Genomic DNA, 11,905 nt, shown 5'->3' with positions numbered 1-11,905 from the left:
ATCCAGGCTGTGCTGAAAAGCTGTGTAATATGGCAGAAATAATGTACGCTTATAGACATCAATGTTAAAATGGACATGAAGTAAAGAGGGACACTGTTCGCTCATTGGCATGTCATTACCCAGAATCCCTGGCTGCAGTGGAAGCACAGAGATAGTGGGGAACGGCAGGGTTGCAGACCTGTCCGAGACATGTGACTGTGCTCACAAGTGATATTTTTATTTGCTGTACACTGTACGGTGGAGGGTTTTTGTGCCTTTTTTACCCACCATAACTTATTTATTGTGGGGGTTGATTCTATAAACTCTGATGCGGTCAAATTCACTCCGATTAGCCAAAAACTCCCGTTCAAGTTATTAATCGATCAGCTTTGGAGTTGATAGAATCAGCCCCTTAAAATCTGACAACTGAATGTGCACCTTCAATGCATAGACCAATCAAAGATAGTTTTTTTTAGTACTCTGATTGATTTTTAATTTTGTTAAGTGATCTAACACACATTTTTAGTGGGGAAAAAGACATGTTTAAACTAGTTATCAAATTGTCTGTAAATCAGTGCACTTCAATAATATCATTCTTCAACATGCAAAGGAGCAACTGGATTAAACAGAGGGCGCTCTTTCTTTACTTGTAATTTGCCCAAATTGACTTCAAAATCCTTTTTCGTCCCGTTCACAATTTCTAAATTTTGGTTCTTTATTTCAAGGCCCAATAATGATATTTTTTTAATTCTAAACTGTATAATTTGTGTGGTGAGTTCCAGTACGTTAGGGCTCTCTTTGATTTGATTTATGGAAACGCCTTCTCTCAGCAGCCCTTGCACACGATCTTCTAGAATAGGGGCAGAGTAGTACAAAAGAGCTGGGCATTTTAGCACCATCTGTCTCATGTCTTCATCTGTCCATTTGAAAATATTTTTAGAAAATAAAATACTCTTCTCCATGCTGCCGCAACGGAGATCAAATATAAAACCTTTTAGTTTGGACAGAAGTTTTAGCACCTCTAGATTAGAAAAACCTAGGTGCTGAATAAACCTTACGTTATCCTTCATTGATAAACAGGACTTTGACAGGACAAATGGGTCCTGGCTTAATAACTTCATCAGCCAAGTTTTAAAGTTTGCTTTGGAGCCTCCCAGACCAAGGTAGCTTTCTTCCAGTGCACCAATAACCTGTTTATTACCATCGACTAAATTACAAAAGATGTGTGGCGAACTTGTCAACAGTCTGCAGATAATTTTGTTGCTAAGTTCCAAACTTTGTAAGTATGTGATATTGGCTCTTTGATTTTCTGGGCACCTATAAACAAAGAAGGACTCGGGAAACTTTTCAATAATTTTCACCAGTTCTTGATCCTTGGGACAAACCAAATGCCATAAATATCTTTGTGCATTGATCTCTATAGGATCCAGGAGAAATGCTTCAGGGCAGCACTCTAGAATACGGGCTACTGTGATATCATTAGCACCCATTTCTTTTAAGATGTTAGCAGTCTCTTCAACGTGGGACACATCTGTCAAAAGCACCCAGCTTTTCATCTGGCGGATTTTCTTAATGTTGACAGACAGCCTATATAGATTGTCAACTGTTCTTTTATTCTCTTCTGTAGTTCTTTCGGTATCTGTACCCGAATTTAGAGATGAAAGTGCCCTGGTTCTAACACACCTTGCATTCCAGGATGAACACATCTGTTTGCAATAACATGTGGCCACTCTACCACTGTGCCATCTCCGCACGCTGTAAATGATTCCTTTCAGCATAATGTAGATTTCACCAAACTGTAACAGACATACAAAAAACAAAATATATATTTATCACAAAAAAGTTGAGCGCATGCAGCCCAGTACCCCCCACCGAAACTTCCCTACAACTACATTCTTTGGTAAACTTTACTAGTACTGTACCCAGCAAGTATTGCTTACATACTGTATTTGTTGTGAAAAGCTCATGGTCAACATGTTTTTCCTTAAAGCTTCTTTACTTCTATCTGATTACATTATGGGGGATTCACCAAGCTCTAATAAGGGGTATCTGTGCTCATTCCGTATGCAATGGCAGTCAACACCAGAAAGAGCAACGATGTCCCTTACCGGAGCTTAGTGAACCCTGACTCCACAACGATTATTCCAGTAAATTGATAATATGAACCCGATTTTTCATAACATTTAGTACATTTCCATAAATAGATCTCACACTTTGTTTTTTTTTGCAAACAAATAATAAAAATATGAAGAAATACACTTTAAAGCGTTGATTACCTGTTCACACAGTCCTACAACTGATGCACTGAGTTTAGGAGTATATTCTATAAACTTAGATCGCTTATCCGTGCAGGCTGACACGGAAGCATCATTGACTTCAATGGGGCTTCCGTGTCAGATCACATGGATCGGCGATCTCGGATCTTATAGAATATGCCCCATAGACTTCTCACGTATTTAAAGGTGTGATCCACTTAATAAAAATAACCTTTGGTAAACAATTAAATTGGCTTTATTAATTAAATATAACTGGGCTAAACGCAAATATTTTGCTTCTTTTTCCATCTTGATATTAATGAGAAATTGCATTTCTTGGGGTACTGTGGATGAGGGAGTGTTTGTCGTCAGTGTTTTCTTTACCCTTAGGTTACGCTTATAGTGCCGGCAACGTCAGGCTGTGGTGGCTGGAAAAATCAAATTGAGATGACTTCCAGCGATCGCGACCAATCCGTCAATCCGCACCACGCTTACTATAAGCGCATGCGACGTCGCAGTCACTATAATCACAGCCTTAGCTCACCCTGTCATTATCAGAGAGCCAATAAAGATAAGAGAAATTGGGGGAAGTGGGGGCTCTGGCTGTGAAAACTGTTTAAATGGAGGCATTGCAACAGCAGAAAATACAGTGTTACTAAACTGCATGGTACAAAGATACTTTCCTCATCACTTGGTCCAAATAATTGAATGTATATGTATTTTTATATCACACCAACAATATACGCAGCGCTCAACAACATAATGGGGGAATGGAGGGGGGGGGTAAATAAATTACAAACAATAGGAATAAGTGCAACAGGTAACTAATAACAAGTCAAAATTGTAGGCTGTTTGCAAAGCGTATTCAGGCAGTGAAACAGAAGGAATATGTGACTTTTCCCTGAGAGAGCTGTTTTTGGAAGCGCTGTAGTTATGGTTGACATGTATAGTGCTTTGCAGTTGCTGACTAATATTCTTCACAACATTGCTCACAGATTGATGACAGCACATCTGCCACTGCGAATCTCCTGTCAGATATGAAACGTTTATGCATTTTTTTTGGGGGGGGGGAGAAAGGGGGCGAAGGAGTTATAATTGTACTAACTTCACCCAGATACAGTAGTTCCAAAATGCCACTTATGGGTTAGGCGAGATGTTAACATGTTGCAGGCTTTGTGTAGCATTACACAACAATGTTTTTTTTAAAAGATGTGCTTTGACATTATGCTTTTGTTTCTACAGCCCTACAGGCTAATCTCCCTCATAAAGAATAAAAGATGGTAATCTGGTGGCTTTGACACAAAAATGTTAATATTGACCCTCCTAAATGCCTCCTGCAGAGTCTCACTCACACCAAGCACTTCTGCACCAGAAGCCTTGTTGGTTTCAATAGTGTCAACTTTTACACTCAGGCATGGATGGACACCATGTTTTAGGGCAGGAGTGCTCAACTTCAGTCTTGAAGCCCCTCCAACAGGGCAGGTTTTAGGATATCCCAGCTTCAGCACAGGTGGATCAATCAGAGATTGAGCCAGCTGTGTTGAAGCTGGCCCTGATTGTGCCACCTGTGCTGAAGCAGGGCCTGACTGAGCTATTTTAAGGAACTAACCCTCACTCAATCTCAGCCGCTGAATCTTGGTGGCAGTGTCAGAGTGCTTGCAGTGTGACATTTCCTTTCGCCCCAACAGACTATATGCCACCATGCTTCTTAATTAGTTTGCCAAACCTAACCTGAGTAACCCATTTGTTGCCAGGGGACCCGGCTTGTGACAACAATGCAGCCCAGAAATACATCATGCGTGTCACCGGCATGATACTTATCAGACCACTGTCCATTACTGACCTGTCTCAATCATTTACCACAGGCAGCGTGCAACGTCATGGAAAAACGTCACGGGTTACAGCTGCCCTTACTTGTAGATGGATTTAAACGCCTGGACGGTCATCTTTATTTTGGGCTACATGCTTTGCGTTCTCAGTCGGCGGCCGTCGCTTTTGCCCTTACTAAATATGGCCATCGCGTGCTTTGCAATGTTAACCGTGATACTTCCTCAGCCGAACCCCAAAGAGGCGGCTCCACTAAGAATGTTGCACTGTGATTGGTACAGCTTGGCACGTGGAAGGAACGGGTTGAGGTTCTTAACCCTTTCAGTGCCTGTGACAACTGTGTGGTTAGAAGGCTGGGCGAACGGCGCGCAATGAAGTACAACATGAAGCCAGTGGACATCAACAAACACTGTAAAAGTTACACGAGGCATGAATGTTGGGATTAGGTGCCCTCATTGACACATTACAAATATTAGTTTCTCTCATATGCTGCCAAGTGTCACTGAAAGACAGTGCAGAGAATGTCAACCTCTTAGGGACGCAAACCTGTATGTATGTATGTCTTTATTTGTATAGCGCCATAAAATGTACATAGCGCTTCACAGTAGTAATACATGTCATATAAATAACAAATATAAATAACAGATCATGGGAATAAGTGCTTCAGACATACTGTAAAAGTAACATTAAGGAAGGAGTCCCTGCTCCGAGGAGCTTACAATCTAATTGGTAGGTAGGGAGAACGTACAGAGACAGTAGGAGGGAATACTAGTAAGTGCGTCTGCAGGGGGCCAAGCTTTGTGTCATGTGTCCATGATTATCCAGTGCTACTCATATGCTTCTTTAAGCAGATGTGTCTTAAGGTGGGTCTTAAAGGTGGATAGCGAGGGGGCTAGTCGGGTATTGAGGGGAAGGGCATTCCAGAGGTGTGGGGCAGAAAGTGAGAAAGGTTTAAGGCGGGAGAGAGCTTTAGATACAAAGGGGGTAGAAAGAAGACATCCTTGAGAAGAACGCAAGAGTCGTGATGGTGCATAGCGAGAAATTAGGGCTGAGATGTAATGAGGGGCAGAAGAATGTAAAGCTTTAAAAGTGAGCAGTAGAATTGAGTGTGAGATACGCGATTTAATCGGAAGCCAGGAGAGGGATTTCAGCAGGGGAGACGCTGAGACAGATTTAGGAAAGAGTAGAGTGATTCTGGCAGCAGTGTTTAGGATAGATTGTAGGGGAGACAGGTGAGAGGTAGGAAGGCCGGACAGCAGGAGGTTGCAGTAATCGAGACGTGAGAGAATGAGGGCCTGAGTCAGAGTTTTGGCAGATGAGTAACAGAGGAAAGGGCATATCTTTGTGATATTGCGGAGGAAAAAGCGACAAGTTTTAGAAACGTTTTGAATATGAGAGGAGAATGAGAGAGAGGAATCAAGTGTGACCCCTAGGCAGCGTGCTTGGGCTACTGGGTGAATGATCGTATTTCCAATAGCAATGAGGAAGGATGTAGTAGGGCCAGGTTTGGGAGGTAGTATAAGGAGCTCTGTTTTTGCCATGTTAAGTTTCAGTCGGCGGATGGCCATCCAGGATGATATTCCAAAGAGGCATTCAGAAACTTTGGTCTGTATAGCAGGTGTAAGGTCAGGGGTTGAAAGGTAAATTTGTGTGTCGTCAGCACAGAGGTGATATTTAAACCCAAAAGATGTGATTAGGTCACCTAGAGAGAGTGTGTAGAGAGAAAAGAAGAGCCCTGGGGTACCCCCACAGAGAGATCAATAGAGGAGGAGGAGGTGTTAGCAAAAGAGACACTGAAGGTACGATGGGAGAGGTAAGAGGAGATCCAGGATAAAGCTTTGTTCCGAATACCAAGAGTATGGAGAATGTGAAGGAGAAGAGGGTGGTCCACGGTGTCGAATGCTGCAGAGAGGTCGAGTAATATGAGCAGAGTGTAATGACCTCTGTCTTTGGCAGCATGGAGGTCGTCAGTTATTTTAGTGAGGGTTGTTTCAGTAGAGTGAGCAGTGCGGAAGCCAGATTGTAGAGGGTCTAGTACAGAATAGGTGTTGAGAAAGTGTAGCAATCGAGAGAATACAAGATGTTCAAGGAGTTTGGAGGCAAAAGGCAGGAGGGAGACAGGTCGATAGTTAGAAGGACAGGTAGGGTCAAGCTTGCTGTTTTTGAGTAATGGTATAACGGTTGCATGCTTGAAGGATGAAGGAAAGGTACCAGAGTAGAGGGAAGAGTTAAAGATCTGTGTGAGCATAGGGATTATAGAAGGAGCAAGAGGTTTTAGGAGATGGGAGGGAATGGGATCAAGAGGGCAAGTGGTAGAGGGAGAAGAGGAGATCAGCAGTGATACATCCTCCTCCGAGATAGCAGAAAAAGAGTCAAGAAAGACAGGAGGAGAGTTGGGAAGCATTGTGGGATGGGAGGAGGCAACAGATGGGATGTTCTGCCGTATGGACTCCACCTTTTTCTTTAAAAAGTCAGCAAAGTCCTGAGGTGAGATGGAGGAAGAAGAGGAGGCAGCTGAGGGTGGTCTGAGTAGAGAGTCAAAGACAGAAAAGAGACGGCGTGGGTTAGACTTGTGTGTGTTGATTAGTGATGAAAAGTAGGTTTGTTTAGCCTGAAAGAGGGCAGAGTTGAAACAGGATAGCATAAATTTGTAGTGAATGAAGTCTGCGAGCGTATGAGATTTCCTCCAGAGGCGTTCAGTGGAACGAGTGGAGGAACGCAGCATGCGTGTGTGGGAGTTTAGCCAGGGTCTGGTGTTAGAAGGGCGAGGACGGTAGAGAGAAAGTGGGGCATGAAGATCAAGAGAGGAAGATAAGGCAGAGTTGTAGTTCCTGACCAGGTAGTCAGGGTCTGAAGCAGAACTGAGAGAGGAGAGGGAGGAGCGTAAAGTGGAATCAAGAGCTGGTAGGTTAATAGAGCGCAGGTTTCTGCAAAAACGAGGGCGAGATGGAGATGGAGAGAAGCGAGAGAGAGAAAATGAGATGAGGTGATGGTCGGAGAGAGGAAAAGGGGAAATGGAGAAGTCGGAGAGAGAGAAGTTTTTAGTGAAAACCAGGTCTAAGTAGTGGCCATCCTTGTGGGTGCTGGCTGCAGTCCACTGTTGAAGGCCAAAAGAAGAGGTTAGAGAAAGAAAGCGGGAAGCCCAAGGGAGAGAGGGGTCATTAATGTGGCAGTTGAAGTCCCCAAGGAGAAGAACAGGGGAGTCTGAGGAGAGAAAGAAAGAGAGCCAGGATTCAAAGTGAGAGAGAAAGGCAGAAGGGGGATGAGTAGAGGTAGGTGGGCGATAGATGACCGCCACATGAACCGGGAGAGGAGAGAAGATCTGGACTGTGTGAGCCTCGAAGGAGGGAAAAGCAAGAGAGGGGGGAATAGAAACTGTTCTGTAACGGCAGAGAGAGGAGAGCAGGAGCCCCACGCCTCCACCCCTGCCACCAGGGCGTGGAGTGTGGGAGAAGGAAAGGCCACCATAGGAGAGGGCAGCTTCCAGAGCAGAGTCAGACTGAGTGAGCCAGGTCTCAGTTATAGCAAAGAGAAGCAGGGAGTGAGAGAGAAAGAAGTCATGCACAGAGAGGAACTTGTTAGAGAGGGAGCGAGCATTCCAAAGGGCACAGGAGAAAGGGAGAGAGGAGGGAGGGTGGCAGGGGATGGGTATGAGGTTGGAGGGGTTTACACCAGAAGGAGTAGAAGTTGCATGTGGGAGGCGAGGACGAGAGCAAGTAGAAATAAGGCAGGGACCAGGATTGGGAGAGATATCCCCAGAAGCAAGGAGGAGAAGCATGGACAGAAAGAGAATGTGTGAGGATGATTTGTAGGGGTGTGTTTTAGTGCAGGCGGCATAACTGTGTGGTGACAGAGGGCGCAGGTAAGAGAGGAGTTCATGTGAACTGAGAAGTGGTGAAGTAAGGAGAGATGGTGAAATATGAATAGAATTAGAGACATGATGAGGCTGGTGGAAGGAAGTGCATAATTTGAAAATAAGTGAGGTTACAGTAAATATAAAAAGTAAAGGTGGCATCACAACAATAGTAATGTGTTAAGAAACCTGTGAGATTTAGGGGGTTTGGACACCAAATTAAAAACATATCTGCCCAATTTTACCTCTGCCAAGTGCATGCTTAGGAATATAATGCTTTACAAATATGTAGGTTCTCTTACGTATACAATGGCACATTAAATAGGTACACTTTAATTAGCTGAAGCTTCCACAGCCACTGGCAGAAATAGTTAAAAAAAGGTTAAGCTGAATTTAACCCTTTGGGCGCCTTATAGATGTAGCTACTACCTCATGGGGTCTGGCACTTTCCGGGGCACCATGGCGTAGCAACAAAGTTATTACCTTGTTGCTTCGTTTTTCTAATAGAGATCGCGTTCAGAACGCGATTCATGAGCAGTGGTGGATTTCCCATAAGGCCCGTTATGCCCGGGGCGGCAAAATTTGAGGGCGGCAAAAATGTCAGCCCCCATATACCGATGCCGCGCTCCCTGGCCTATTGGGCCTGATGGGAAGGCATTTATATGTGGTGGCTACCTCCTTGCTGCTGCCCTCCTCCTTCCGAATCGCAGTGTCAAATCACCCCACGGACGTCACTGCGACGTCACACGGCATCTCGTTGCAATGGCAACGCGGTGTCGCGCGGTCAAATTACATCATGACGTCGCATTACTACGGCAATCCGGAGCACCACCTTAGACTATCTGCCTACCAATATATCGATTTATATGTATTATCAAGTGCTGCAAAGTGGAGCATTGTTCCAACGCTAGTGGAAATCGAGTCACTTTACCACAGCGTGAGTATGTGCCAATATATCAAGGTGCGTTTGCCTAATTTTATTTGCCCCTTATTGTGTCGCTTGCACCATTCGCATGTTGGGGAGTAGATATAGGAGAATTAGGGGGAGGAAAGAGGGAGCTCAATATGTATAAAAGAAATTGCGTATGAAACTGGTGCAATTTTCCTCTCTGTATCAAATAAGGCTGCCAGGTTTGGGTGGGGTTAACCTCTGCTCCTCAGAGGTCTATCTACTATATATTTTTGAAAGCACTGTATGTCTGCGTCCCAAGGGCCAATCGCATAGCACCTTTGGCCTGTCAATCCGGCTCAGGCCATGCCCGCCCCCGCACACCTCTCATTGGCCTGAGGCGGATTAACGACACACACACACACACACATACACACACACACACACACACTCCGCCCCCCCCCCATCACGTGCGCCGCCCTGCACCGGCTCCGGACGGGAAGCGCGGCCCTCCTACCCCAGCCGCTCCCTGACCTCCCCGGCGCTACCTCCCCCTAAGGTAAGTCACAGCGCGTCCCGCCTCAGCTTATGGCGCCAGTAACTCTCCGCGCAGCCTCGCGCCTCAGGCCCACACAGGGCGCTTCCTGCCGCCGCCTGCACGAGCCTCACTCAGCCGGACGGCACATCGGGGGACCAAGCGGGCGCCACGGGGGGGGGGGGGGGGGGCGAGCCGCGAGTCTCAGGGAACGGGGGGGGGGGGGGGCGAGTCACAGGGAACGGGGGGGGGGGGGGCGAGTAACGGAACAGGGGGGGGGGCGAGTAACAGGGAACGGTGGGGCGAGCCGCGAGTCACAGGGAACGGGGGGCGAGCCGCGAGTCACAGGAACGGGGGGGGGCGAGTCACAGGGAACGGGGGGGGGCGAGTCACAGGGAACGGGGGGGGGCGAGTCACAGGGAACGGGGGGGGCGAGTAACAGGGAACGGGGGGGCGAGCCGCGAGTCACAGGGAACAGGGGGGCGAGCCGCGAGTCACAGGGAACGGGGGGGGGGGCGAGTCACAGGGAACGGGGGGGGCGAGTCACAGGGAACTGGGGGGGGGCGAGTAACAGGAAACGGGGGGGGCGAGCCGCGAGTCACAGGGAACGGGGGGGGCGAGCCGCAAGTCACAGGGAACGGGGGGGGGGGAGTCACGGGGGGGTGGGGGGGGCCGAGTCACGGGTGGGGTCACCAGCCGAACCAGCAGGGGGACGGACGCACGGAGGGGGGGGGACATGCACATACATAAATGACAATACATATGCCCACTGTTCTCCACCCCCCCCCCCACTCCCCTTTCCCCCCCAACTCCTCTTTCCCCCCCCAACTCCCCTTCCCCCCCCACTCCCCTTTCCCCCCCCCACTCCCCTTTCCCCCCCACTCCCCTTTCCCCCCCCCACTCCCCTTTCCCCCCCCCGCTCCCCTTTCCCCCCCCCCGCTCCCCTTTCTCCCCCCCCGCTCCCCTTTCTCCCCCCCCGCTCCCCTTTCTCCCCCCGCTCCCCTTTCCCCCCCGCTCCCCTTTCCCCCCCCGCTCCCCTTTCTCCCCCCCCCCTCCCCTTTCTCCCCCCCGCTCCCCTTTCTCCCCCCCCCGCTCCCCTTTCTCCCCCCCCCGCTCCCCTTTCTCCCCCCCCCGCTCCCCTTTCTCCCCCCCGCTCCCCTTTCTCCCCCCGCTCCCCTTTCTCCCCCCGCTCCCCTTTCTCCCCCCCCGCTCCCCTTTCTCCCCCCCCGCTCCCCTTTCTCCCCCCCCCTCCCCTTTCTCCCCCCCCCGCTCCCCTTTCTCCCCCCCCCGCTCTCCTTTCCCCCCCCTCCCCTTTCTCCCCCCTCCCCTTTCTCCCCCCCTCCCTTTCTCCCCCCCTCCCCTTTCTCCCCCCTCCCCTTTCTCCCCCCCTCCACTTTCTCCCCCCCGCCCCCTTCTCCCCCCGCTCCCCTTCTCCCCCCCCGCTCCCCTTTCTCCCCCCCACTCCCCTTCTCCCCCCCACTCCCCTTTCTCCCCCCCCACTCCCTTTCTCCCCCCCACTCCCCTTTCTCCCCCCCCCCACTCCCCTTTCCCCCCCCACTCCCCTTTCCCCCCCCCACTCCCCTTTCCCCCCCCGCACTCCCCTTTCCCCCCCGCTCCCCTTTCCCCCCCCGCTCCCCTTCCTCCCCCCGCTCCCTTTTCTCCCCCCGCTCCCCTTCCCCCCCGCTCCCCTTCCCCCCCGCTCCCCTTTCTCCCCCCGCTCCCCTTTCTCCCCCCCCCGCTCCCCTTTCTCCCCCCCCGCTCCCCTTCTCCCCCCCCGCTCCCCTTTCTCCCCCCCCGCTCCCCTTTCTCCCCCCCCACTCCCCTTTCTCCCCCCCCACTCCCCTTTCTCCCCCCGCTCCCCTTTCTCCCCCCCGCTCCCCTTTCTCCCCCCCCGCTCCCCTTTCTCCCCCCCGCTCCCCTATCTCCCCCCCGCTCCCCTTCCCCCCCCGCTCCCCTTTCCCCCCCCGCTCCCCTTTCTCCCCCCCCCCCTCCCCTTTCTCCCCCCCCCCCTCCCCTTTCTCCCCCCGCTCCCCTTTCTCCCCCCCGCTCCCCCTATCTCCCCCCCGCTCCCCTTCCCCCCCGCTCCCCTTTCCCCCCCCGCTCCCCCTTCCCCCCCGCTCCCCTTTCCCCCCCCGCTCCCCTTTCTCCCCCCCCCCCTCCCCTTTCTCCCCCCGCTCCCCTTTCTCCCCCCCCGCTCCCCTTTCTCCCCCCCTCCCCTTTCTCCCCCCCGCTCTCCTTTCCCCCCCCTCCCCTTTCTCCCCCCTCCCCTTTCTCCCCCCCTCCCCTTTCTCCCCCCCCTCCCTTTCTCCCCCCCCTCCCCTTTCTCCCCCCCGCTCTCCTTTCCCCCCCCTCCCTTTCTCCCCCCTCCCCTTTCTCCCCCCCTCCCCTTTCTCCCCCCCTCCCCTTTCTCCTCCCCCTCCCCTTTCTCCCCCCTCCCCTTTCTCCCCCCCCTCCCCTTTCTCCCCCCCCTCCCCTTTCTCCCCCCCCCCTACCCTTTCTCCCACCCCCCCTCCCCTTTCTCCCCCCGCTCCCCTTTCTCCCCCCCCTCCCCTTTCCCTCCCCCCCTC

At 50.9% G+C, this 11,905-nt stretch overlaps 1 protein-coding gene across 3 annotated transcripts in view; it reads right to left on the bottom strand.

Annotated features, from left to right (window-relative positions):
- Window positions 1-445: 445 nt before the first annotated feature.
- Window positions 446-11,905, bottom strand: part of MTERF2 (mitochondrial transcription termination factor 2) — a 54,839-nt gene continuing 43,379 nt past the window's right edge. The window contains exons 1-2 of one of the 3 annotated variants that reach the window (XM_075602243.1): window positions 4,078-4,247; window positions 446-1,775 (exon numbers count right to left, since the gene is read on the bottom strand). In XM_075602243.1, coding sequence (XP_075458358.1) covers window positions 570-1,757 — 1,188 coding nt within the window. In that variant the 5' untranslated portion in view covers window positions 1,758-1,775; window positions 4,078-4,247 and the 3' untranslated portion in view covers window positions 446-569. The other 2 variants (XM_075602242.1, XM_075602244.1) reach the window with 2 other exon arrangements.

The sequence above is a fragment of the Ascaphus truei genome, chromosome 5 (genome assembly GCF_040206685.1).
Source record: "Ascaphus truei isolate aAscTru1 chromosome 5, aAscTru1.hap1, whole genome shotgun sequence".
Lineage (NCBI taxonomy): Eukaryota > Metazoa > Chordata > Amphibia > Anura > Ascaphidae > Ascaphus > Ascaphus truei.
This window is presented reverse-complemented; position numbering and strand designations above follow the sequence as displayed.